This window comes from Arvicanthis niloticus, chromosome 16, assembly GCF_011762505.2.
Source record: "Arvicanthis niloticus isolate mArvNil1 chromosome 16, mArvNil1.pat.X, whole genome shotgun sequence".
In the NCBI taxonomy this organism is placed as follows: domain Eukaryota; kingdom Metazoa; phylum Chordata; class Mammalia; order Rodentia; family Muridae; genus Arvicanthis; species Arvicanthis niloticus.
In genome coordinates, this window is record NC_047673.1 from 15,026,540 (window position 1) to 15,053,089 (window position 26,550).

General features: G+C 39.2%; 1 protein-coding gene across 3 annotated transcripts in view; it reads left to right on the top strand.

Annotated features, from left to right (window-relative positions):
- The window catches only part of Kat6a (lysine acetyltransferase 6A), an 80,433-nt gene that overhangs the window by 22,067 nt on the left and 31,816 nt on the right, over window positions 1-26,550 (top strand). For 2 of the 3 annotated variants that reach the window (XM_034520045.2, XM_034520046.2), the window contains 4 exons: window positions 16,982-17,090; window positions 21,537-21,652; window positions 22,154-22,235; window positions 24,997-25,132. In XM_034520045.2, the coding sequence (XP_034375936.1) occupies window positions 16,982-17,090; window positions 21,537-21,652; window positions 22,154-22,235; window positions 24,997-25,132 (443 nt within the window). Of the gene's footprint in view, window positions 1-16,981; window positions 17,091-21,536; window positions 21,653-22,153; window positions 22,236-24,996; window positions 25,154-26,550 lie in introns of those variants that run through there. The other variant, XM_076913906.1, reaches the window with a different exon arrangement.

Here is a 26,550-nt window from a genome sequence, read left to right on the forward strand (position 1 = left end):
AGGACTGAAGTGTCCTTCTGCCTTAAGGACCCTAGAGTGGTCATTTATGTACAAACCTAGCTCAGGAAACCTGTTAGGAAGCTGGTTTTGGCCGAGTAGTGAGTCACATGTATATCCCTGGAGTCCTTGTTCTGGCCTGAGTATTTTGACTTGAAATTAATGTGATTATGAGCTGCTGAGAAGGCTCAGTGGGTAAAAACATTTTGCACCAAACTTCATGACCTGAAACTTCATCACATGATGGAAAGAAACACCTACTCATGCAAGTTGTGATCTGACTTCTGCACATGTACTTTGACATGGGAGAACCCGCTTCCAAATACATTTTTAAGATATATAAGACAAATACAATGATGTTCCGGATAGTTTTCTTTGCCAGTAAATAGCCCTGTTGTCAAAGTCAGGAACTCTGAGTTCCTATAGGAACTAGCCATTTTTCCTCCATATCCAGAGCATCCCCTTTGCTAACTGTTTATAGATACACAGCCTTTCTCTACTGTTCTTACTCATGCTGTGTTGCACTGGGCTAGCTTTTCTTGTCCCTCTTTAGGTCTCTGCTAAGTGCCTTGCTTGCCTCACTCAACTCATCACAACTAAACATTACCTATCTCTTCATTGTTGTCTTTTCCTTGCTAGGGTATGAACTGCATGAGTTACGGACAGTGTCTTGTTTACTCTCCTCAAATAGTATGGGCCATTTGTCTGAGGGGTTTTGAATGAATGAATGAATAGGAAGAGCACATTAAAAAAAAAAAATGGCCCAAGCTGATATGAACTCCCTTATGACATAGAATTTAGTGTGTAGACAGAGATACAATAGCCACTGCAGTAGGCTCCAAGGGAGCGCATATGAAGATAGCTACATGCGGTAAGTTCTAGGTTTTTTTTCCTTTAATAATAGTGATTATTTCTGTTACAAATCATGACACTAATATGTGTTTGAACAAAATAATTTTTGATAAAAGGCTTGTGTAGGAGAAAGGCAGGCAGAAGTCTTAGGCCTTTTAGATTCTATCCGAGTAAGCCAAGATTTCTGGATGTACACCAGAATTAGTAACTGATTGCCTAGTCTTGGGTACAAACTTCATCTTTTTTTTTTTTTCCTCATAGGAAACTAGTACTGCTCTTTCATACAATGCTCACCATTGAATACATAGACTAAATGGTTTTCTGACCCCCCCCTCCCCGAGTTTCTCTGTGTAGCTTTGCCTGCCCTGGAAATTACTCTGTAGACCAGGCTGGGCTTGAACTCAGTGCTCCGATTAAAGACATGCAGCACCAATGCCCGGCTGGTCTTCTCACCTATTAATCACTGGTTTTGCTCTGGTGTTGAAGTATTTTCCCAGATAAGCTTACATTCTTCTTCCAGTTACCATAAAGGTTGGGGAAAAAATAGTGTTTTAAGATTGTATTTAAGTCCTGTGTAAAGCAGGCTTGGATCTTGAAATCTGTTTTCACTTAATAGACTTCAGGATTTTTGGAAATTGAAAATCTTAGGTATACTTTGAAGAATTTTGACTTTTATTTTAGGTTCTAATTTTGGAATTATTAATAAGAATAATATAATTGAGATTTATAACTATGACAACTTAAAAAAGAGTCTGTAAAGATGAGGCTGTCACTCCAGAGTTGTTTTTGTTGCTGCTGTTAGACAGATATGTACATTTTCTGTAGTGAGATAGTAAATACGTGGGGTTTGAATTTAAGCAATTGAGGAATGAAGTGAATTTAAATCTTTTGCTTTAACAAAGAATGCTAATGTTTGTAGCAAAACAGAAAACAGTAAAACTTGTAAGTAGTATGTAAAAAACACAAGTCCATATGTATTAGTCATCTTAGGTTTTTTTTCTTTGCCCATAAGTTACTTTGTTCACGAGACACTATTGTTAAGGGCTCTTCTTGCTGATGTTCATGCAGCAGTTATGTATTTAGTCATTTATCCAAAATACAGTTACTCTGAAATGTTCTAAAATACCAACATTAAACATAATTTTTAATAACTTTATTCTTATGGAAAGTAATGGCCATTCACTCCACATCTCACTTTGAGTTGCTGTATGGTTCCCACTTAATTTCATGTAAATCAGTAGATCTTACTGCTCTTATGTTACTGTATGCACAAGGAAAGAAACCTATTGTAGTTAAACTTCATTATTCTCAGTTTTGTGGGTATGTATTTACAATGTTCTTATTAATGTATTTTTAGTAACTGATAACTAAAACCAGACAGCTTTATATTAAAGAAGCCTGAGAGATAACTCAGTATCAAAGATCACTTGTTGGTTTTGCAGAGGGAGTTAGGGTTTGGTTTTCAGGGCCCCACATGGTGCCTTACAGCCGTCCATAACTCTAGTTCCAGGGGATCAAATGTGTTTTTCTGAACTCTTTAGGTAACAGTTATATGTATGCTACATTCATACATATAGGCAAAACATTTATACACATAAAATCTAAAAGCCATGTTTGGAATGACTGAATGATGAAATGTGCTGCAAGACACTTGGTTTCAAAGCTTACCTTGCACACTGCGCTGTGCATTCAGGGTCTTGTGTATTGTGGTTTCTGTTAAAAATCAATAGACACTATGTATTCCTCTTTTATATTGTCTTATTCCACTTTAAAATGTCTTCTAACTATGTAGACTTTTGCCAATATTGTTGTCATTTGCCATGGGTAGCCACTTAATTTTAAATTAATTAAAAACAAATTAATGGCAATAGCTACTAACTCACATGTAGCTATTGCTACTCGTTGGACAGGTTCAAAGCATTTTCATTATCCTAAAACGTTCTTAGAACACTCTGGAGAGTGATAGACAATTACAAGAAGGTGGGACATGTATTGGGCTTATGAATGTGTGGTGTGTGTTTATGTGTGCATGTGTGTTCCTATGAAGGCTGGGTGTTGACAGCGGTCTTCCTCAATCATTGTCCACTTGATCCATTGAGGCTGTGTGTTGCAGTTGAATCCAGAACTAGGTAATATGCTAGTCTGGCTAGCCAATCTGCTTTAAGGATCCTGTTTTTGCTGTAATTGCAGGCCAGCCTCCATGACAACACTGTATTTACATTGGTTCTAGATATCCAAACTCTATTCATACTTGCACTACAAGTGCCTTAACTGTCATCCAGCCCCTAGGTTTCAGGAGCTTGGGAGTTGAAAGCATCAGCTTCAGGTTATTGTAATGTGATCTTTGTGATTGGGGTCTGTGCATCAAGTTTGAGTGTTTATGCTCTCACCTTATTTTTTATTTATCATATTAAGCTGAGGTATTTAGGGCTATGCAGAATAGAATTTGCAAATACATATTTTGTGTAAAGACTTAATTCCAAATATATTGTTTCTTGTAATGAAACAAGGATAATGAGAGACTGACTTTATGGAATTTAAATTGATTGACATTATGGAGCTAACAGTAGAAATTGTAACGAACCTACTTGATGTGGGAAAATGTTTGTTGTTTTAAGTAAGCTAGCTCAGCTTCACGTCTCCATCTCTAAATGCTAAGGATTCAAAGTACTATTTAGAGTGCCAAGCTCACTCCACATGCTTGGAAAGTATCCACTCTAGACTGGCCAGCTGGCTTTCACTATTGCTTATTTGTTGTGATTGTTCTTTGTAATTACCCATCATGACCACCTTTAACTAGATTTATGGATTTTTTTTCTTTGAGAGTAGGGAATAGGCTCAAAAAAGGGTGAGATAATAAATGAATTGGTAGAATATTTGTGGAGAAGCCCCAAAACCTTGGTTTGATACCTATCACCGACATCACACAAGCTGGTTTGGTGGTACACTCTTACAATCAATCCCAGTGCTCAGGAGATGAAGGCCAGAGGGTCCAAGGGCACCCTTGGCTATATGGCGACTTTGGTCCAGGCTGAGATCTTGAGACCCTTTCTCAAAAATAAATTAACTGGTTTTTTAGCTTAAAGAAATGCTGCAAGTTTGTATTTTTCATGTACTGCATTTGGTGATAGTCAATACATACGGTGTTAGAGTGCTTATTTATAGAAACTAATAAAACTTAATGAGCTCCAAAGTCTGAGCTCTTAATTTTATAGCCTAGTTACAGTTTTGCCTTCAATATCACTGTTCTGTGTGCACTCGGGTTTGTACGTAGGCTATAGATACACAGCAGAGAGCTGTAACAGCGGTCTTTCCTAGGTAGAGACAAGACTGTATTACTAAATAGCTGAATGATTTATTAAAATTCATTTCTGGTTCACCACAGTCCTTTAAAAAATGGTAGGTATACACTTGGTATTTTTACATTTGTTATTTGATATGATACTCTTCTATTGAGAAACATTTCTGATTTGTTTCTGTAGTGGTATATGCTTTAGATGGAATGGCAGACCAGGTCAGACTTTTTTTAAGAATATATTTCTCTATAAGGCTAGAATCCTCTCCTTTTTCTCCCAGAGCTGAGAGCAGTTTTAGTAGCAAGTCTTTATTTGGGAGTCAAGACTTTAATTACAGGCTTTTTGTTTTTCCAGTGACAGTTTCCTTTCCTGCAGTTTTGCCTTCGATGGAGCAGTGCGTCTGTGTACACATATACTTGCAGAATTGGAGTCAGAACATTATCTTTCTAGACATCCTTGTATAGTACCAGCATGCCCAGAGGGGCCCCTGTAAGACAGTTTTTCTGTTCTTGCCTCTCCTTTCAACTTGTAGATCTGGTGACTTTACATACATAAATGTTCTAGTTAGAAAAACAGCAGAAGGAATTTAACATTTGCCAAAAAATTTGGCAGTGTGAGCCCAAGCTGGCTGCTCCAGCTTCTGTCCCTGATCTCTGAGGTGTTCAGCCTGCAGTGTTAGCTTTCCTTAGTGAGCATTACATTACTGTTACTCCATCTTTGTCACACTGGCTTTTCTTTGAAAGCCAGTGTCATCAGGCATTAACTTGTTAACCCTTACAACTTTGTGTTATGATGAAGGTGGAGCACTGAAGAGGAACACATTTAAGTCTAAAAGAACTGTCTTAATTTGATACAGTGTTGGCATGGAGTATGCTTAAAACTACCTCACATTATTAGATTGGTACTTTGAAGTCCGTCCCCCCCCCCCCATTTTTTTTTATAAAGAAAGCTATCTCTTCTCAAAGAATTTTAAAGCTAGCTTAGGAAAGTACTGATTTTTTTTTGAATGCAAGTATTTTAAATAGCTGTATTCATAAGAATCAGAATTGGAAACAGCTCTGATATCCCTCAGCTAGGTTACAGCTAAATAAACTGGTCTATCCGTATAGAGAATGTTACTGACAACAGAAAGGAACAAACTGGGATATGGCTCTTGCCATGGATAAATGTCAGATGTGCTGTGCTAGAGGAAGGAGCCAGAGGCTACTGTGCAATTCTATTTATATTTAGAAGTGCTGCCCTTTTTTGTTTTATTTCTGGAAATGCTGAGTTTTGAGTCCTCTGCCAATGGAGCCGTATCCCAGTCCAGAAGTATGAAAATTTCACTGCTGGTCTACGTTGTCCATAACCTCTTCTAGAACAGAAGCCATTTCATTTGTTTACTGTCTCTGCATTAAGGACAACGATAATGAGAGATCTTGTAGTTTATGATTCTTATTTTTAAGACTGAGTATCCAAAACAGGCTGCTAGTGATTTTAAAGAAAAAGCAAAATCAAAAGTATTTGTGTTTATTGTGTTTTTATTTTCAAGAAAAGCAAAATTCTAATGTTATTATTTCCTGAAATTTAATGACAGAGATAAATGCTTAAGTCTCTTTTTTAAAAAAAAAGCATATTAAAGCTTCATGGTTTCTGGAACAGGAGATGACTCAGTGGTTAAGAGCATTTGCAGAGGACCTGGGTCTTTTTCTGTGTTATCATGGCAGCCCACAACCTTCTGTAACTAGTTGGAGGGGATCCAGTGCCCACTCTAGCCTCCATGGGCACTTACACACACACAGTCACATGCACACATGTGTGGCAAGTAGTCACACACAGAAAATAATAAATAAATAAATAAATAAATAAATAAATTTACAGTTTCATAGTTCTTTAGAAAATAACACGAGGTTTTTCCCTTCCCCCAGACACCCCCCCCCCCCCAGGTCCCAGTCCTTTGTGTTTCTGACAGTTTGGGAGAGCCTTATTTTGAGTAGGTTTGTTGGGACACCTTTGTGTATAATATTGATTTGTTCCTTATATGTTGCATGCTGTTGTTGCACACTTTGAGTGTATGTGTCCTATTCTTCCAGCTGGAGTGTATGGCCTAGCAACAGTGAGTTGGCTTTGTTACAGCTTTGTTTCTTAGCACCTAACTCAGTATCCTTATAAAATACAATGGCTGAATGGTGAGTGGAGGTAATTCTAAAGATGAGACTCGTGTGTTGTGATTCACTGATTTTTATTAGTCTGCTAAGACTGCCATCACCAAGCACCATGGATTAGGTGGCTCAAACAGCAGACATTTTGTTTTCCAATGGTTCTGCAGGCTAGAAATTCAAAAGAAGGGATGATGAAGTTTGTTTTTGGTGAGGCTGCTTGCCTTGTGGATGGCTGTCTTCTTGCTGTGTCTCCTCTTGTCATTTTTCTATGCCTATATCCTTGTAGTGCTTCTTCCTCTTAAAAAGGTATCAGTCCTAATGGATTAGGGTTCTATCCTTTGAGCTCATTTAACATTAATTGCTTTCTTAAATACCGTGCTGGGGTGAGGACTTCAGCATACGCATTTTGAGGAGAAGGCACCGTTTAGTTCACTGCCTGCTACCTGCAAATATACTGTTTTAGTTACCTTCGTGTTGCTGTATCGAAATACTTGACAAAAGCAGCCTGAAGGACAGGTTTATCTGGGTTCCCCGGGGCAGCATGGAAGGTGTGCATTAGCAACAGGAGCCTGAGGCAGCCGACCACAGTGCAGCCACAACCCGGAGGCTGGGAAGTGAGTGCCTCTGCTCAGCCGACCGTTCCCTTTGCATTCAGTTCCGACCCTAGACTGCAGGAATGGTGCTGCTCACATTCATACATATAGGAATGGATCACACATCTTTCGTTCACGGGTCTTCCATGGCCAGGTGAACCTTTGTGCATGCACCCAGAGGTATGTTTTCTGTGGTGATTCTGAACCCAGTTAAGTTGATGATAAAAAACTATCATATAAGCCAAGTTATTAAGATACCGACATTATGCCAGTGCAGACCTAGCCAGAGAAGCACATGTCACACTGGACATTTCATTGGAGAGAGCAGTAAAGCAGATCTGGAAACTCCAACACTGTAATAACACAGTGGTATTTCATTGGTTGCAGAAGCAGCTACACAGGGCTGTCTCAGCTCTGCCTAGACAACCCAATGCCTGGTTGCTTCCAAAGGCTTGGACAAAGGACCCCACAAAGCTGGGACTCAGACTGCTTATGACAGTAGTTCTCAACCTTCCTAATGCTGTGACTTTTTAATATAGTTCCTCATGTTGTGGTGACCCTAACCATAAAATGATTTCATTACTACTTCATAACTGTAATTTTGCGACTGTTACGAATTGTAATGTGAATATCTGTGTTTTCTGATGGTCTTAGGTGACCCCTGTGAAAGGGTCATTTGATCCCCAAAGGGGTTGTGATCCACAGATTGAGAACCATTGTCTTATGAGACTATATTGCCCCATGGATGGCAGTATTTGTGAACATAAGCCGAGTCCTCAGAGCAGCTGAGACTACAAATGACTGTGCTAGAAAAGGTCCAATAGTAGGATGACACTTGTCAGGACGCGGGTGCCTACACGTGTGTGTACATGAGTGTGCTGTGGTCGTGGTGACTGATGGAAGGGCATCTGGCAGAGGAGAAGTAGAGTATACAGTCTGATCCCAGCATAATAAAGGAGAATGTGGAGGAGTGAGCAGGAAATCAGACCGACTTCTGCCTGATTCCACTGTTAGTGACGTTGAGTGCAGCCTCCCAGAAATTCTGCTTGGCAGAATGTACCTCAAATTTTAGACATGTGTATATTTTTCTGGCCTCATAGGAAGTCAAGCTTGTGGCACGATAGTAATTACTCTTTGTAAATCTTGTACAATGGTGCTGTTCACTGGTGTGCTCAAGAATTATTATTTTAAACCTCAGTCCAGCTGGATTAAGTAAATAGAATTCCAGTTTTTTAAAAAATGGCAATGAGCCGGGCAGTGGTGGCGCACGCCTTTAATCCCAGCATTTGGGAGGTAGAGGAAGGTGGATTTCTGAGTTCGAGGCCAGCCTGGTCTACAAAGTGAGTTCCAGGACAGCCAGGGCTACACAGAGAAACCCTGTGTCGAAAAAACAAAAAACCAAAAAACCAACCAACCAAACCCCAAAATGGTAATGAACATGAAGGCCTTAAGCCATTATGTGCTTGTATGTGCTTGTATGTGTATCTTAGCACAGAAATATTTTCTTATATTGAAGGATTTTTGTTGATGTACATAATATCCAATGTGTTATGTTCATACTAACTCTTAGAAAACCTTAATACATGTGTGTAGGTAAATACTATATATGTAGACATGTGTTAGTACATAAAAATTTTAATCACCATTGGAAAGTTAAAATAAAAGCAAATACTTGTCCAGAATTAAGAAATAATCAGGGAGCAAAAATGAGATTTGAAGACTAGGCATTTTTTTTAAAAAAAGTGAGGAACCCACAGTTTATCAGGTGTTCCTTATATTTGAATCACGATGCTGCTTCTTACATAATCTAGGCAATTTAAAGGGTAAGTGTGGCTGTTATCTACCCCTTTATACTAAAGAGGGTCTGGCTCAGAGTAATGCCAGAGCTGGGAGACCAGTCTGTCTCTAAGCAGTAATCCAGCTGATTCTCAGGGGAAAGATAGAAGGGACTTTCAGGAAAGAACCATCTGGAGACAGACCATCTGATCTCTGACCAGGTGCAGTGGCTCATGCCTATCAGCAGGCAGGAGGCAGAGGCAGGAAGGTGATTGTAAATTCCAAGTCTGCTGGTTTACATTTTAGCTCCAAATAGCAAGATATCAAGACTTTCATGTTCATTTCAGTTTTGTGCACTTAATCCAGCTGGAGTAAGAAATAATTCTTGAACAAACTGGTGAGCAGCACCACTTTTGTCTCAAAAAACAAACAACAAAAACCTTTATAAACAAGTGCGTTGATGAGAGTGGAGGAAGCTAGAACAGTCAGGTAGGTTGGTGCTTGGAGAAGGGAACTGGATGCCAGCATGTAGCAGTTAGCCATTAGAGTATGGTTTATAATTTGAGCCACATGAGAAACTGGATAAAAATATTTCAAGAGGATTAATCTGATAGCAGTGTATAGGAAAAAATTACAGGGCATAAAGACACAAGGGCATCAGTACAAGAGATTGCATGTGGCATTAAAAAATTAACATCAAGAGTTAGACTTGTAAAAGAAACTAAAGTCGAAGTGATCACAAAGGAAGAACAAGGGAGTCATAATTTGGAACAATCCTATTTGGATGACTGAGGAAGGCGGAGTATCACTGACATCAAACAGCTCTCAGGATAATCCTCAAATTTGTGGAAAGAAGATAAGCCTCTACAGCTTCTTAGGATTTTAGTTTGAATTCTGCAGACCAACAAGATGGTTCAGAAGGTGAAGGTGCTTGCTGCCGCTCCTCACAACCCGAGTTCAGCCCCAGAGAGAGAACCAACTTGCAAAGGCTGATGTCTGACCTCCACATGCAAAAGATGACACACATGCACACTTGCATATATATAGTAAATAAATGTCATAAAAATTTAAGGAAATTAAATTTGGCAAGCATTTCTATTTTTTGTCATCCAATTAAGACATAGAAAGTTGGGAACTGAAGAGAAAAGGGAGGAGGGGGGCTGTGATTGATTTGTAAAGTGAATCATGAAGGGAAAAAAGAAATGGAAAGTGTTTAGTTTGTTAAATGATTGCTTTCGTATCTAAATCTATACTAACCCACATATATATAGTAGAAGTGGAAACTAAAAATGATCTTTATTAACCTGATTATTAACTTTCTTTTGCTGTTAATTTTACTATTGTAAACTACAATTGTAGATGCTATTGAATAAATGATAAAAATAGTTCAATTTAGTTACACCTGATTATAGTTTCCCAGATTATAGAATCTAGGAGGAGAGGCTTTGAGTAAGTAACTGATTATCCTGTTTTGAAATAAACATGGTTCTCTAACACTATTTTAATTTCAAGAAATGCTAATTTTACAAGGCATTAGAGTGATTGGAAGAATTAAAAGTGTAACCATAAACTATCAGAGGGATTTGGAAGGAGCTGAAATTATGAGAGGCAGTTAGTAGGGGAAAGGGACTGAGTTGTAAAACTGAGATTGATGATTAACCTGGCCTCAGGAGAACATGTTCTTTTACAGTGTTCAGTTTTCTCAACAAAATATAAACACTTTCAAATATGGATTTCCTAAAGTGAAGGCTGGGAGCCAGTCCATTTTCTTCATAATACTGGAAACAGTGAATTGTGCAGAGTATCTCAGAGTTCATCTACTTCTGGACTTGGATTATGTAACCAGTAATATGAATAGTATTTAATTGATTTCTAATTCTTTTGTGTGTACTTTGTTTTTATCGGCACAGATCCTTTTGAAAATGCCTTTCCTTTAGTCTTCTCAGATCATTGGTACAGTAGAGTGCTTGCCAAGCTGTGGCATTTACCAGACATTGTATGCATTGGATGCTTTCAAAATGTAGCAATTCTTGTTATCCTGGTGTTCAGCCCATTTTTTAAAGAAAGATTTATTGTATTTTATTTATGTGTAAATGTGTGTTTGGATGCAGTGTGAGTGTGTGGATGCCCATGGAGGCCACGAAGAGGGTATTGGATCTCTTAGAGCTGGAGCTATAGGAGAGTGTGAGCGGCTTTGTGTGAGTGCTAGGAACCAAATCAGATCCTCTGGCAGAGCAGCAAGCTCTCTTCACCACTGAGCCATGTCTCCAGTCACCTACTACTCAGCTCTTGACCATCACTTCATTCCCTCATTAACATGCCTGAGAATAGTCCAGTTCACCAGCCATCTGAGACCCAGCCTTTATCCTTTAAGTACTTAGAAGTAACAGAATGCCCTAGCAATAGGTATTTTCAACCATGCTTCACATCTGCTAAACATTAAGTCTGGCAATTACATCTATCAGAGGGAAAATTAATCTGGAGTTATATTTACCTGATTATTGGAGAAGAAAGGGTCAGAACAAGCAATGTCCTGAAGATCACTGGAAGACTCAAAGATGTAGGATCTAAGTTGTCACTTTAGGGGGCAGACTTGAGAGAAGTTTGTAGTGGTTCATGCAGAGTAATCTTGGTGGATAAGGAAGTAGTGTCAGAAGTAGATTTTACTTTGAGAATGAGCAGTACTCAATACACAGTTTTTAATTCTTTGGTTGTCTTGCAATAAAGTTGTTAAGGTGAGTTATTTTCATGAAACTGGATAAGAAAACTCATTTTTTTTTTAAATGTGGGCACAGTGAGTATTGAAATAGTGAAATTATAATTTCAGTAAAAATTGTTAATTGTTGATTTAAATAGTTTTGATTTTTGTGGAGCACTTCAGTTGCATTTCTAACTTCAGTCAGCAGTCCACATACAAGACAGCACAGGGAGAGAGTTTTATAGAAGCAGGTAAAAATAGAGGGGACAATTCATAGTATGCCCAAGTCATCTGTTTTGTAAGGCCATGACAGGAAAACAGCTATGGTTATTTTGTTACTGTGCTAAAATTTACACAGAAACAAAATTCCTGGTTTAGCCATTTTTACGTACAATACAGTAGCATTAGTCCATTCGGAGTGCTGTAGAGCGGTATCACCGTTGTCCACTCCAAAACCTCGGTGTCATCCTAGACCTTACCTGTTAACCAACAGCTGACTACCTGACTACCTCCGTCCATACACTCAGGACTTACTGAGTTGTGAAGTGTTCTAGGTACCTAGGAAACTTTGTTGGATTGAAAAGTGAGTTAGTTCAGTTAAGCCTTCCTTTGTTCTCAAGTCTTACAGATGTGTTGTATTCAAGCCTGGAAGAACTATGCACTCATTATCTCTTGTCTCCTGTTCAGACTGACTGGCCTTTGTTAGTGCCATTGTTACGTGAATTAGGTACTTCTTAAATACACCTTGTTTTGAAACTTCTTAAATACACCTTGTTTTGGATCTTGTTTTGAAAATGGATCTTGTGTACTCATTCAGATTTTTTTAATCTTAATTTTTACTAAGCTTTACAAAGATAGTATTTCAAGTGATGGATTTGGAGATCTCAAAACGTTCCTCATGTAAGATAAAATAAAGGTTGTATTTAGAAGTTATTTCATGATCTAAATTTTAAATAGCTGAAGTCACTGGGCTAACTTTTTACTGTTTGTGTTTTCAGAGCCGGTTTAAAAAGTTCACATTTGTTTCAATACTGCCATCTGGTGACTATTGAGGATATCTCAACATGGGCTTAATCTTGGTTTACAATCCCATGATGTAGTATAACTGAATATAGGGGTTACAGGAAAAAAAAAAAAAAAAAAAAAAAACCAAACCAAATCAAACCAAACAGACAACAACAACAACAACAAAACCAGTAAGAGGTTTTTAATGTGCAACAGACAAAATCAAATATGCAGTGACCTAGATGTTTGTGGCAGCACTCACCTGAATGGCACTGTGCTATTTCAATGCATCCTTGGTTCTGAAGCTACACCACTAGCATCACTTTAAGTTTAATTAGTTTTAAAACACGGTATATACATGCTTTATTCTATGTATGTTTGCATACCATACTCATTCCTGATCTCCACAGAAGCCAGTAGAGAGCATCAGATCTCTGGGACTGGAGTATTGAACCCATGTCCAGAGGAGCCAGTGCTTTTAACCACTGAGCTAATGTTAGCCCCACATTACATTCTTCCCTTCTTCCCTTCTCTCCCCCATTTTATGCCTTTCTCTTACTGATCTCTTTCCTCTCTCAAGTCTCCTCTTTCTGCTCTCATGTTGCATGTGTTCCTCCCTCCCTCTCATGAACCCAGTGTAGGTCTAGTCATACGCCAGTGGTTTTCATGTAGCAAGTAGCAAGACAGCCAGTTTGTCCGGCTGTGTCTCACATAGTAGCATGAATGAGTAGATTTGGATGACCTCCGTAAATATGGCTTGGGATGGACAAAGCCCAGTAGTAGGTTGTTAAAAGGAATATTAACAGCAGTACCATTTCAAGGAACACACAAGGGCAAACAGAGACACTTTTCCAGGTGTTAGGTATGATTTGAACCACAGCACCATTTTTATTTTCATTAGAAACTTTACACTCTGGATTCTACATGAAGCAGACCATTTTAAAATATTTTTATTTAAAATTTTAAGAGTTTTTATTTATTGGAGACTGACTTCTGTGGGTGCTCAGAGCCACACTCTGGTCCTTGTAATTGTAAAGTAAGTGGTCTTTTTTTTTTGGTTTTGGTTTTTTGAGACAGAGTTTCTCTGCATAGCCCTGGCTGTCCTGGAACTCACTCTGTAGACCAGGCTGGCCTTGAACTCAGAAATCCGCCTGCCTCTGCCTCCCAAGTGCTGGGATTAAAGGCATGCGCCACCACTGCTTGGCTAACTTTTCTCTTCCTAATTGCTGTTATGTACTATGTCAGGATGGCTGTCCTTGGGAAGGAGGGAGAGAGAGTGTATTAGAACCGATTGCTGAGGTACAATGCTCTTGTGACTTGGATGGTGGCGCTATGGGCATTGATTACATAATGACTTAAGGAGGACACATACAGTGTAGTTTTCCTCCCAGTAAAAGTACACTGTATTTTTCTAGTATGTTTGATTAGAAAGTTAACATTTAAATTTAAATCGATGAATAAATACTGATTAGAAATGTGGTAACCCTGTATTTCCTGAAGTACTAGTGGATTTGGATATTAGTGTTGAGAATTTAGGAGAGAGAATAGGCTAGAGAAAGGTTTTAATGACATGAACAAGCAGATGACAATGGAAAGTACCCAGTTACATACAGTGGATAGGAAAGGATACAGATTGAGGGATAAAAAAACTATGTACATCACCAACATGTACATGTGTTCGAAGGAAGAAAAGGACACAGAAAAGATCAGACTGAGAGAAAAAGAAAAGAGGAGGGAAGCAGACAAGAGATGTAATGGCAGAAGAGTGGGCTCTGGGAAGAAGGCTGGTGACAAGGCTCAGTGAGTGCCCTTGGTCCTACACACAGCCAATAAACCTAATGTAAACATTTGGAAAGACAACCTCATTCCATATAAAACAGTGTTCGTTAGTGACGTCGTAATAATTACTTGATTACAAGCATGCATGTGTTTATTCTGATGTGTTTGCTCTTTCAGTACTATTTGTGATATTTATAAAGTTCTTTATTTTATTAAAGCTTGATCATGCCATTTGTCTTAGTGACTTTTCTATTGCTATGAAGAGATACCATGACCTAGGCAACTTATAAAAACAAGTGTTTAATTGGGGTCTTGCTTACAGTTTCACAGGATGAGTCCCTACATGGCAGCAGGCTGGCAGGTCAGACATGGTTTTGAAACTGTAGTGTTTAGAGCTTACATGTCAATGAGAATCACAAGGCAGGAACCATAGGTGGCTTACAGCTTCAGAGACATCCCATTATCGTCATGGTGGGAAGCATGGCTGCAGGCAGGAATGGGCTGGGAAAGACGCTGAGAGCTCTACATCTTGATCCAAAGGCAGCAGGTTGAGTGGGGGAGTGAGAGAGGGATGGAGAGAGGAAGGGAGAAGGGAGGGAGGAGGGAGGGAGCAGAAGGGGAGCTGGGGGGCGGTTGTAATTTCAAAGCCCATTTCCAGTGACACACTCCTCCAATTAGGCCACACCTGCTAACTCATCCTAAGCTGTTTGCCAACTTGGAATCAAATATTCAAATATATGAGCCATTCTCATTCAAACCACCAAACCATTCACCTGCTTAAAGTTGTCCAGTGCTACATTAGAGGCCAAACCATAAAACCCACATCTTAGGACCTAGAGTCTACCATTTTTTCTAGGTCTTTACAGTTTATTTCTTTAGGATTTCCCTCCGACGTGAAGTCTTGTCTTTCTTCTCTAGTCCTTTTTCCTATTCTGTCTTAAGGAGAAGCAATGGTAGCTGTCTCCACAGCTGCAGGAACTAAGGTAACGCAACACTACGATTAGCACATTTGTGCACGGTATTTAAAATGACTTTAGTGTCGATACTATGCCCAGCGCTTTCCTTATCTGTTTCTTTCTAAAAACACTTACTAACCACTGAGATGTTAATCTTAATCTTTTGTCTTTAGCAATTATTCCTGTGAAAACTCATCAAGTCTGAGTAACCTAGAATGACCTTGAACTTCTGATCTTATCTTTGCCTTCCATGTGTTAGCTTCATAGGTGTGTGCTACCACACCTGGTTTATGTGGTGTTTGAGATAAAACCCAAGTTTCATGGATGCTAGGCAGGCACTCTACTGACTGAGCTACATATCCAGCTTCAGCTGGCTCAGTACTTCTTATTGACCCTTTTCTTTTGCCTGAGGAATAAAGGTTTGAGAGATGGCTTGGGGGTACAGTGCTTGCCAGGCAAGCATAAACACCCAAATTCAGTCCTTAGCACCTACATAAAGGTTTCTGCAGTGAGATGAGAAGTGGGGACAGAATACCCAGAAGTTCATGGGTTAAGCAGCCTGGTGAATGCAGGAGCAAACACCAGGGTACCAGTGTCTCAGCAGGTTAAAAGGCAAGGATCAGAACCACCTGCTGTTTTCCTCCGTCTTCCACAAGCGTGCAGTGGCATGCACTCGCACTCCTGCACACAAACACATATAAATTTCTTTTAGCACTTTTAAGAGTCTAGTTGATACATAAAAATTGAAAATATCAGACTGAAGAGATGGCTTAGTAGTTAAAAGCATCCTGCTCTTGCAGAGGACCCAGGTTCAATTCTTAGGAACCACTTGGTGGTTCACAACCATCTGTAACTCCAGCTCTAGAGGATCTGACAGCTTTTTCTGGTCATGTACATACGCAGAATCATACATGTAGGTAAAACAATTGTACACATTAAAAAATCTTTTAAAAAAACTCTTAAGTGGAAAGTAACATGTACATATTGTTGACATTGAAAGACCAATTTCTTCAGTTTTCACAATTGATCTACCCCTTTTCTGTTTTGTTTTGGTTTTTTCTTTTTCTTATAAAAAGATTTATTTATTTTATGCATATGACTACACTGTAGTTGTCTTCAGACACACAAGAAGAGAGCATCAGATCTCATTACAGATGGTTGTGAGCCACCATGTGGTTGCTGGGAATTGAACTCAGGACCTCTGGAAGAGCAGTCAGTGCTCTTAACCTCTGAGCCATCCCTCCAGTCCTTTGTTTTCTTTTTCTTTTTATTTCTCTTACACAAAATTCATGCACTTAAACACTGGCCCTAACAGCCTGTTGATCAGAGTCCCTCTCTCAGTACTGCCTGGATTGCCTTTTTCTCCATCACTAGTAGGGGTTGGGGGTGGAGGAGGGAAGCACTTCGGAGAGGAGCTTAGACACTTGTAGTTGCTTCTTATACTCTTGTCCTTTGACTAGCTTACTACGTGCTCACAACAGGAGCGTAAGAAGTGCCCGTCTTGTCCTCTTCTAAGTCACTATGAGAGTTTTTCTCTTAGTGCCAGTACTGCATAGAACAATAGTGTTTATCCTTTGTTTCTTAGAGTGCTTCATGTGCTCTGTCCTACGTTATGTGTACATGTGTCCCAGATATGATAGGATCCCAGATACAAACTTTTTTGTAAAAAAACAAATAAAAAAGAAATAATTTTTGTGCTTATACTTGAGCAAAAGCAAGCTTTATGGAAACTTACTAAGTAGGAAACTTACTAAGTAATTTTACAAACAATGATATAATTGTTTCATAGTTATATAAACTTAGAATAGAATGTAAAACTAACTTTAATTTTATGCTCATATTAAAAAAAAAGTACTAGTAGTGGAATCAGTTTTGTTTTTCTCTGCAGCCGGTTGCTGAACCAATCCCCATCTGTAGCTTCTGTCTTGGTACAAAAGAACAAAACCGGGAGAAGAAGCCCGAGGAACTCATCTCCTGCGCAGACTGTGGCAATAGTGGTACGTGGCTTCCTGTTTGCCTTCTAATCCAGCTACAAGACAAGGAGAAGGTTGTTTAAATTAGCTGATATTCTTGATCCTTGCCACATGCATGCTTGAATCTAATTCTGGTTTCCAGTAACTGAGTTGAGCTTTTACACTACAGAGGGTTTTGAATAGCTGAAATGTATTGTTAATTGTATTTCAAGTGTTTTTTGTAAATGTCAATAAACTCTTTTTTCTGTTCATCATATTTCATTTTTGAGTAATTGTTTAAGTCACAGCAATCAGTTTAAAGTGTATCTTTCAATAAACACAACTCAGGCTGGTGAGAAAGGTCAGTCAGTAAAGTTCTTGATGTGCAAACTCAAAGACCTGATTCAACCTCTGGAACAGTGTAAAATGCCCAGGGTGCTAACATGCATTTGTAATCCCAGCACTGCTGGGTGAGGGCAGGGAGCTTGCTGGGGCTTGCTAGCTGGACAGCTTAGCCTACTTAATGACTCCAGGCCAGTGAGACCCTGTCTCAAAAAAGGTGGATGGGTCCTCAGGAAATATAGCCGAGGGTTAGACAGCTTCCCCTCATGTGTGTGTGCCTGTACACTCAGGTGTGCACACATATATAACATAATTACTTTTTATTCTTGATTTGTCTCAGGCTTCATACATAGAACCAGAAAGATAAAAGATTTGTTTTTCCAGATTGTCACATTGGATATTGTTGACACTGGGACGTTTGAGCCTATGAAATCCTTAGCCTATAGAAAGATTTTTCAGAATCATCTAACTTGCTGGTTCCATAGATATTCTTACTGTACATTTAAGAATGCATAAGACTTTATAGGAAGGTTTTAATAAATCATTATCTTTAATGATTGTTTTCATTTTTAGTGCTTTTTAACATCCAGGATTTGAGCCTGAAAACAGAAGAGGAATTTGATGTTGGAATTGAGTGTGAGACAGTTGGAAGGGCTGATAAGTCAGGCCATGGAGCCTAAGGCTCCTGCAGAATCGGGAGCCAGACTGCCAGGTTACCTCGCCTTTCTCCACTAGGGAGAGTTGGAGATAGGAGGGCTTCATGGAACTTAGAGGGTTTGGATCCCGAGATGCTTGTTTGACCATTTGCACTACCTACTGCACAGTAGGACACTGTTGTCTTCATGACTTTGCTCGTCATTAGGAAACAGTGCTAGAGAGAGGACAGATGATCTTTGTCTCATTTCTGCCTCACAGATTCCCAGAGCATGCCCAGTCCATTTCATTTCTAGAGCCTAGGTGCAGAGGTGTCTCTAAGTATCATTTTTAGCTTTGCAGTACCTACCTGCTCCTCACTCTGGCAGTGGGACCCAGGGCTTTACACATATCAGGCAAGTAGTTTGCCAAGTGCGGTACATCCCCAGCTCATGCTTCTGTATTTGTAGAAGCTTTAGAAGATGGGAATGCATCATGAGTGCTGAGAGACCATATATAGTACAGTATAATAAGCAAAAACGAATTCTGGGTAGGTTTCGTAGTGATTAGATGAAAACAGAGCAGCATGCTGTACAATGCAGTGATAGCTTAACTGTTTTTAATCATAAAGCCCTCTCAAAAATTAACTTTATGAATTATGAAGGAGGACATAAAGTTAATTGTTTTTCCAGTACTTAATGTCATGAATTTTTCACGTTTGGTAGTGGATAGATGCATAAAAATGTTTAATATGCTAATTGAGATGTGTAGACTTTGGGTCTGGTTAGTTTGAGGATGTAATTTTTTTAATATGCTAGGTTTTTGATTTAAAAGTTTATAAAAATAATAACAGCTTGTCTATTGCTACAGAAATAAATTAATCTAAGACCTTGAAGCTTATATTGATGACAGACATTTTAGTTTTATACTGTTTCTGTGCGTTGGAAATATGGAAGTATCTTATCTGGGCAGTTTGACTTGATGTGTTAGGAGGAGATACTTAAGATTTTAATTGGTACTTCAGACACCTAAAGCTTCCCTGATGGCTCTTTAGCTGACTGGCAGATTGAAGCTGTTGCCTGGTGACAAGAAGCCTCAGGTTTTTTGCCTTGTGGACCTATAGATAAGGCTGTGTGGCTATCCACAGCATGGCAGCTGGCTTTCTCTAAGCATGTATCTAAGCATTTAAAATTCTTGAATTAGAAGTCATACTGTTATCTCAACAATATCGTATTGTTACACAGATGAAGCCTACTCAGTGTGAGAACAGGTCTACATAAGGGGAGAGGCAGCTTGGAGACTGACTGTCACAGAGGTCAAGGGAGAATGCTTGAGCATCAAATATGTAAATTGACTTTTAAAAAAATAATTGAAACATGTATAACCCAAAATAAAAGGAGCAAGAATAGTCTGGGGAAAATAATTACATTAAATATGGGAAAGGTCCACATTCCTTGTGAGTAAAAAGAAATATTTTTACATTTCTAAGCATAAAGTCTAAGGAGAAAAAAGTCTGTAAACAAGCAGCTTACATAAGAGCAAATTAGCTGCTGAGTGTATAAAACAAGCTTCACCTGCAGAATAACAGGAACGCATGCTAAACAGTAGGAAAATAGAAGCTTTCACACTTCAGAGTGAAAGACAAGGGAGTGTTTATACTTTCTTAGTGGCATTGGATGTGACACCATGACTTTTAGAAAACTTAGCCTATACATCTCAACCAATCACACTGAAAATGTCATTACACTTACCAGTCTTACTTTCAGGAGGATTTTTGTTTTTCCCTATAATGTCATTTAAAGAAACTCATTTAAGAAAACTCTATAGCCAGCATGTCTTGGTTAGGATTTCTCTTGCTGAGATAAAGTGTCATGCAAAAACAAGTTGGGAGAGGAAAGGGTTTCTTTTATTTGGCTTACACTTACACATCACAGTCCATCATTGAAGCAAGTCAAGGCAGGAACTCAAGCAGAGGCCATGGAGGAGTACTGCTTGCTGGCTTGCTCAGCCTGCTTACTTACAGCACCTAGGAACCAACTGCCCAGGGGTGGCACCTCTCACACCAATCATTAATCAAGACAGTATGGTTCATACTTGCCTACAAACCAGTCTTAGGGAAGCATTTTCTCAATTAGGACTCCCTTCCAAGATGTGTCTCGTTTTCTGTCAAGTTGAAAACAACAACAGTGAGTATTTAACAATAGGGAAATGGCCATGGAGGTGATCATGCATCAAATCAGTAGCATATACTCAGTTAAAATATAAACATCAAGCTCACCAGAATTAAATAATGAAAAACAAAACGGAGACTGCCTGATATGTAGCTGTGACTTTGAGCTCATGTTGGAAGGTCTCAGCCCATGAAAATAGTAATACTAGAGATGATGTTTGTAGGCCATTTCCTGCCTTTCTTTGGTGTCCATGTTTTGATGGTGAACTTAGTACCTCATTTAAGAGGTAATTCTTTAGAAACAAAAGGGAGAGGGAGAAAAGATTGAACTAACCCTTCTTTCACAAAAGAAGAAAGATAACTAAAGGAGTGGAACAAGATTTAATTGAGTCTGAAAACTGGAGAATCAAAGTGATACTAACTTGTGGGAGAGGAATCTCCCTTCCCTCCAGCTGTTACAAATTTGGATCCTAGCAGAAATACTGCTTCTCTTTCAGATTTAACTTAAGTAGCATAAATCAAAAGCATGTAATTACTTACATTTTGGTGTTTTTATCCTATATTTAAAAATTATGAAACTAAACTGTTCCCATTAAAAAATGAGATCATAGCCAGTGAAATGGCTCGGTGAGTAGTGTGAAAATTACCAAAGCAGGCAACCCAAGTATGATGCTTGGGACTCACATGGCGGGAGGGGAGGACCAACTCCTGCAAACTGCCCTTTGACTTGTGCATGCATGTGCTGTTCACACAGTGAATGAGTAAGCTCAGCAGGTGAAGATGCTCACCTCAGAATCCTGGTGGCTCCTCAGACTCTTGCTGAGTGAGGTAGAAAGGAGTTGACTCTACTAAATTGTCCTCTAACTTCTACATGCCCACTGGGACATACATGTCTGCATTGACAAATCATTTTTAATATTTTTAAACAAGACACAAGAGTGGGCATAAATGTGAATCACAGTCCTTTAGAGCATTTGCAGTTCTATTTCCTAGGGTATTACGTACAAAATATGTGTAAATAGATTTTTGTGTGCTTGGCTTATTTGTGGCTGGGGCGTATTTGTATTCATATAAATACCAGTATGTGTACAAATAGTACTTTGGTGCAGGATCAATACAGGTTTGGACATGATTTTTATACTTACAGTGTGGGCAGATGTGTTAATTTGGTTTGAGAAATCTGACTTGGAGTGCCAAGTGTTGATGGCACACTGTGGGCAAGCTTCCAGGAGCATCTTGCTTTATCTGATAGAGTTAGCTTAATTACCTTTTTTGTACCGTTTAGTATAATTAACAAAATAAATTTTGACTTTCATCACTGATTTTTTTTTTCTCACTCTTATTAGGTCATCCATCCTGTTTAAAGTTTTCCCCAGAACTAACAGTGAGAGTGAAGGCCTTACGGTGGCAGTGTATTGAGTGTAAAACGTGCAGCTCCTGTCGTGATCAAGGCAAAAATGCAGTGAGTATCTTGGCTTTTCCCACAGCTATTCTATTCAGTAGCCTTTTCCAGGTAGATACCATTAATTTGGAATACTGTTCACTTGGACACAGACTGGGTAGTTTGTAAAGCATCTTGATCATATATTTGCAGAGATACTAAACTATTCTCAAGAAAGTTCCCAATTAGTTTGAGCAGTACAGAGACATTGATTTATGAATTTTTTTTGTTAGTTACAAGTTATTTTTCATTTTTAATACGACAGACCAGTGTTAGCACTTACCTGCCTATTATTGTGCTAGAAAATATTGAACCTGTAGTTCTTCACCAAAGATTTCTGCTAACTTAGACTGCTTGCTAAGTTAATACTGATTAAAGAAAGTTTTAATATTATAATATTATTATCTTTGACGTTTCTTAGGTTTGATAAGTCCTAAAATTTTTCTGTCTCCGGAAGTTAAGCAGAAATATCTTTTCCTTTTTCTTTCTTTCTTTCTTTCTTTCTTCTTTTTTTTTCCAAAGGATAACATGCTCTTTTGTGATTCATGTGACCGAGGTTTTCACATGGAGTGTTGTGACCCACCACTCACACGGATGCCAAAAGGTGAGACGTTCCTTCTGAAATCAAACTGAGAAAGGGCGCTAGTGGAGCCACATTTTATCTTCTGTTAAGATGAAAAGTAATTGATGCTCATTTTGAGATTGTATAAATAAAAAGCCAGCTGACATCTTAAAGGTAGGCTATACTTTTTGTTAAGGCTAGATAACATGTTTGTATTCATTGTCGACATTGCAGTGTCTGTGAAGGATGAAATGGTTTATGTTGAAATATTTGTGTTGTCTCCAGCTAGGGGCTCGTGTAGCATGAAATCTCTTTTTTAAAGGTGGAAGTAAAACTGTCTTAGGTTATGTTGGTTGTAGCACTGCTCAGTGCTTTTCAGGGTACTAGACTCAGACCTGATTTATTTAAAACTTAAAAGAAATTAAATAATTTGTGGCCCAGTAAGTATGTAAATCATAAGGTGCAGCTTAGTGCTGTTGGGTTCTCTTGACACCGACCCTTGAGAGGCGTTGCTGGGGAGTAGCTGCCTTGTGCTTAGTGCTCCATGGAGCACTATTTGATCATATAGTCGTGCTTCTTATAAAAGAAAATGTCAAGCCGTGGCTAGAGGCATGGACCTATAATTCCCACTTGGTGATTCTGAGAGATAGGGGTTATAAGTTCAAGGGTTGCCCAAACAAAGTGAGTTCAAGGCTAAATTTTCATGACCCCGTTTCACAGTTTGGAAAGAAAAATGTTCAGAGAAATAACCCAGTGGGTTGTGGTGTCAGAGAATATTTCAGTTCAGTTGGAACCCCTATGTTTTCATGTTTCGTTTCCATAGATTTTATTTCAGCTTGCTTTTGATCTGTATGTTCCCTAAGTAAAAAACACCCGTGGGATAACAACTGTAGTGTAACACCTGTAGGGTAATGTGTACAGTGTGACTTTGGTAACGTCTGCTTAGAGGTAGAAAGGGACTCAGCCATAGTTTACAGCTGCCTATATGTCTTCCCTATAACATCCTGTTGTCACCTCTTGAAAGACCCTAAATATATATGAATGACCCTCTTTACCTCTCCTTTGCATCTATTTGAAGATGAGACATGAGGCTGTCTTGAGAATCTTTCAAGATAAGGAAGATTTCTGATGAGTTTCTCTGTACATTTAACTCTGTAAAAGTTAAGGCAGGAAAGACTTTATTTTGACTTTATTTCAGACTTACAGAAAGCGGCTACAACAGTAGTATATAACCTCCTTATTAGCCCCCTGTTGTTACTGTTTTAAAAAGCCATAAGACACAGACAGAGTCTAGAAGCCAGTGTTAATGTGATTACCCATGATCTAGAAGCCTCATTAGAATTCTCAGGACCCATTTAGGGTCTCACACTCAGTCTTAAACTGTGACAATTAGACTCTGTCTTTTCCAGCTTTGACACGTTTGGAGAGTTCTAGTCCATACTTCACAAATCCCCTCCATTTCTTTTTTTTTTTAATTTTTTAAAATTTTATTGGATATTTTATTTACATTTCAGATGTTATCCCCTTACCCCATTCCCCCACCCCCCGCCCAGGAACCCCCTATCCTATCTCCCCTCCTCCTGCTTCTATGAGGATATGCCCCCCCACTCCCACCTCCCCACCCTCGAATTCCCCCACACTGGGTGTTCAGCCTTCATGGCACCAAGGACCTCCTCTCCCACCTATGCCCGACGAGGCCATCCTACCCTACATGTACAGCTGGAGTCATGGGTCCCTCCCTATGTGCTCCCAGGCTGATGGTTTAGACCCTGGGGAGCTCTGGTTGGTTGGTATTGTTGCTCTCCTCATGGGGCCACAAACCTTTTCAGCTCCTTCAGTCTTCTCTCTAACTCCATTGGGAACCCCATAATCCGTTGAATGGTTAGCTGTGAGCATCCGCCTCTGAATATGATTACATTGAGTTTTGTGCTTCCTCTTGTAGCACAACAGATAGATAGTAGTGATATACCTTATTACTAGTAATGTTACTTTGATAACTTAATTGCAGTAGTAAAGAAACCTCTGCTTGGTTTTCCCTTTTGCCCACTAACTAGCAACTGCCACTCTTTCTTGCTTATGCAGCTCTTCGTGTGATCTCTGCACAGAGGTGACTGTCTAGTCCACCATTCTTCCTAAACTGACTAAGTGACTGCTGTTACTTTCTTAACATTTATTTATTGCATTACTTAAATCCATAGCCACACATGATTTTTTTATTCTATGGATGATTATTAGTCATTTGTCCATTGGAGATACCCTGAGGTTGACTGCCAAGTCCTTTTGATATCCCTCTATGAGTATTTTCTGGCATTGTAAAATTATAAAATCTTCAAAGCTAACTTTTCCCCACTTCCTTGTCCTGGAAGCAACCAGTATTCTAGGAAAAATGGCCTTTTATTATAGGCTAGTAATTAGATGCTAGTATCTGGGGCTTACTTGAACAGAATTCCCCCCACCCCCTTCCCCCTTTTGAGACAATGTCTCTATTATGTAGCTCTGGCAGGCCCAGAACTCACAGAGATCTGTCTGCCTCTGCTAGAATTAAGAGTGTGTGCCACCATGCCTGGCTAGAGCAGAGAGCTCTGTCGGCTCCTGCCCATTGGCTTCGAGGGTGTTGATGACTTTCTTGGAGTTGTTTGTTAATGATTACTTGTATATGTTTCTATGGCTTTTTTTTTCTTTCCCAGAAGCATTTCATTAGATTTTCACATAGTTCTTAAACTAACTTTGAGGGGTTGGGATATATGAGACCTTTCAGTATATTTGTAGCTACACTTTTGTATAGAATTTTATTGTTTTACAGGCATGTGGATATGTCAGATATGCAGACCTAGGAAAAAAGGACGGAAACTTCTACAAAAGAAGGCGGCACAGATAAAACGGCGCTATGCTAATCCAATAGGACGTCCAAAAAACAGGTTAAAGAAACAAGACACGGTGTAAGTTGTACTTATGGCAAGGTGAGGGGAGAAAAGGATAGGCCATCTCTATAGTGTGGGAGTCACTTGTTTTCTTTACGGCAGAAGAGCCTGTTGTTATAACTGGTGCTTTTCTATGACGTGCTAATTTTGCTGAGCCCTTAATAAAGTGCCATGTAGGCCCTGCTCTTTGTGCTTCTTAGGCCCACTCATTCACGTCTCCATGCAGCCTAGTAGAGGGTTGCTGCAGCTTTACTCTTATTTTTCAAAAGGGGAAGTTAAGGCATAGAGAAATTAATTTGCATAAAGTTATACATTAAGTGCTGAGCTGGTTCTAAAACCTAAGTCTGGTCCCCACTGTGATAGTTACTTAACCTTTTCCTTGTATTGCTGCTTGTGTGAAATAGCAATGAAAACTGTAAGCTGCAAGTGTGTGGGTCTTGTTTATCAGTAGACATAAGCAGATCACTGGGTAAGGTCTGACTGAGGTGATACGTCTCAGTTTTGTCTTCTCCTGGGGTATGCTTTCATCAGTTATCAGAAAAGTCACAACCTGTAGACTGGGAAACAAGGCTTGGAGGTGGTGGGACAGGTTTCAGTTGCTTTCTGTCTTCCAGGGAAACTTTTACAGTAGTTCACTATTGGTCATAGAAAATGCTCTAAATCTGTAACCCCCTTTTTAGTCTCAAGTTTATTTATGTGTCCTTTCTACACTTAATATTGTCTTGAAGGTGATATAACAGAAACACGATCATTGGCAACATGACAGTTTTAGAACCAGCGTTCTCATCATCTGTAGTGATCATCTTAGAAGAAGCTCTAATTTACCTTTTAAAATCATCTTTTGATTTCTGATATTCAGAAAGTAAACCTTTTGTTTTTAGAGTTAAAAGTATAACAGTACAACAGTTAAAAGAGTTAAAAGTATAAAAGTACAGTGGTCACAGAATTAGAGTGCTTTATAATTCAGAAAGCTAGTTGCTCACTGATCTAATTCATGTGCCAGAGAGATGTGGTTTATCTTGGATATATATTAGCAACAAATGGTGTGAACATGTGTTTGAAATTCTGCTTTAGGGTTCTTCCCACTATAAGCTAGGCTTCCTGGAATTAGATGGTTCTAAAATAATATTACTGTTTATAGTTTATACATTTTTTCTCCTTCCCTCCTTCCCTCCTTCCCTCCTTCCCTCCTTCCCTCCTTCCCTCCTTCCCTCCTTTCCTCCCTCCCTCCCTCCCTCCCTCCCTCCCTCCCTCCCTCCCTTCCTTCCTTCCTTCCTTCCTTCCTTCCTCTCTCTTCTGTTCTTTTTATCAGGGTCTCAATGTGCAGTTTTGGCTGTCCTGGAATCTGCTATATAGACCAGGCATGCCTGAACTCATTACAGAGATCCACCTGTCTCTCTGCCTTCTGAGTGCTAGAAGTTTAATATAAGTATATT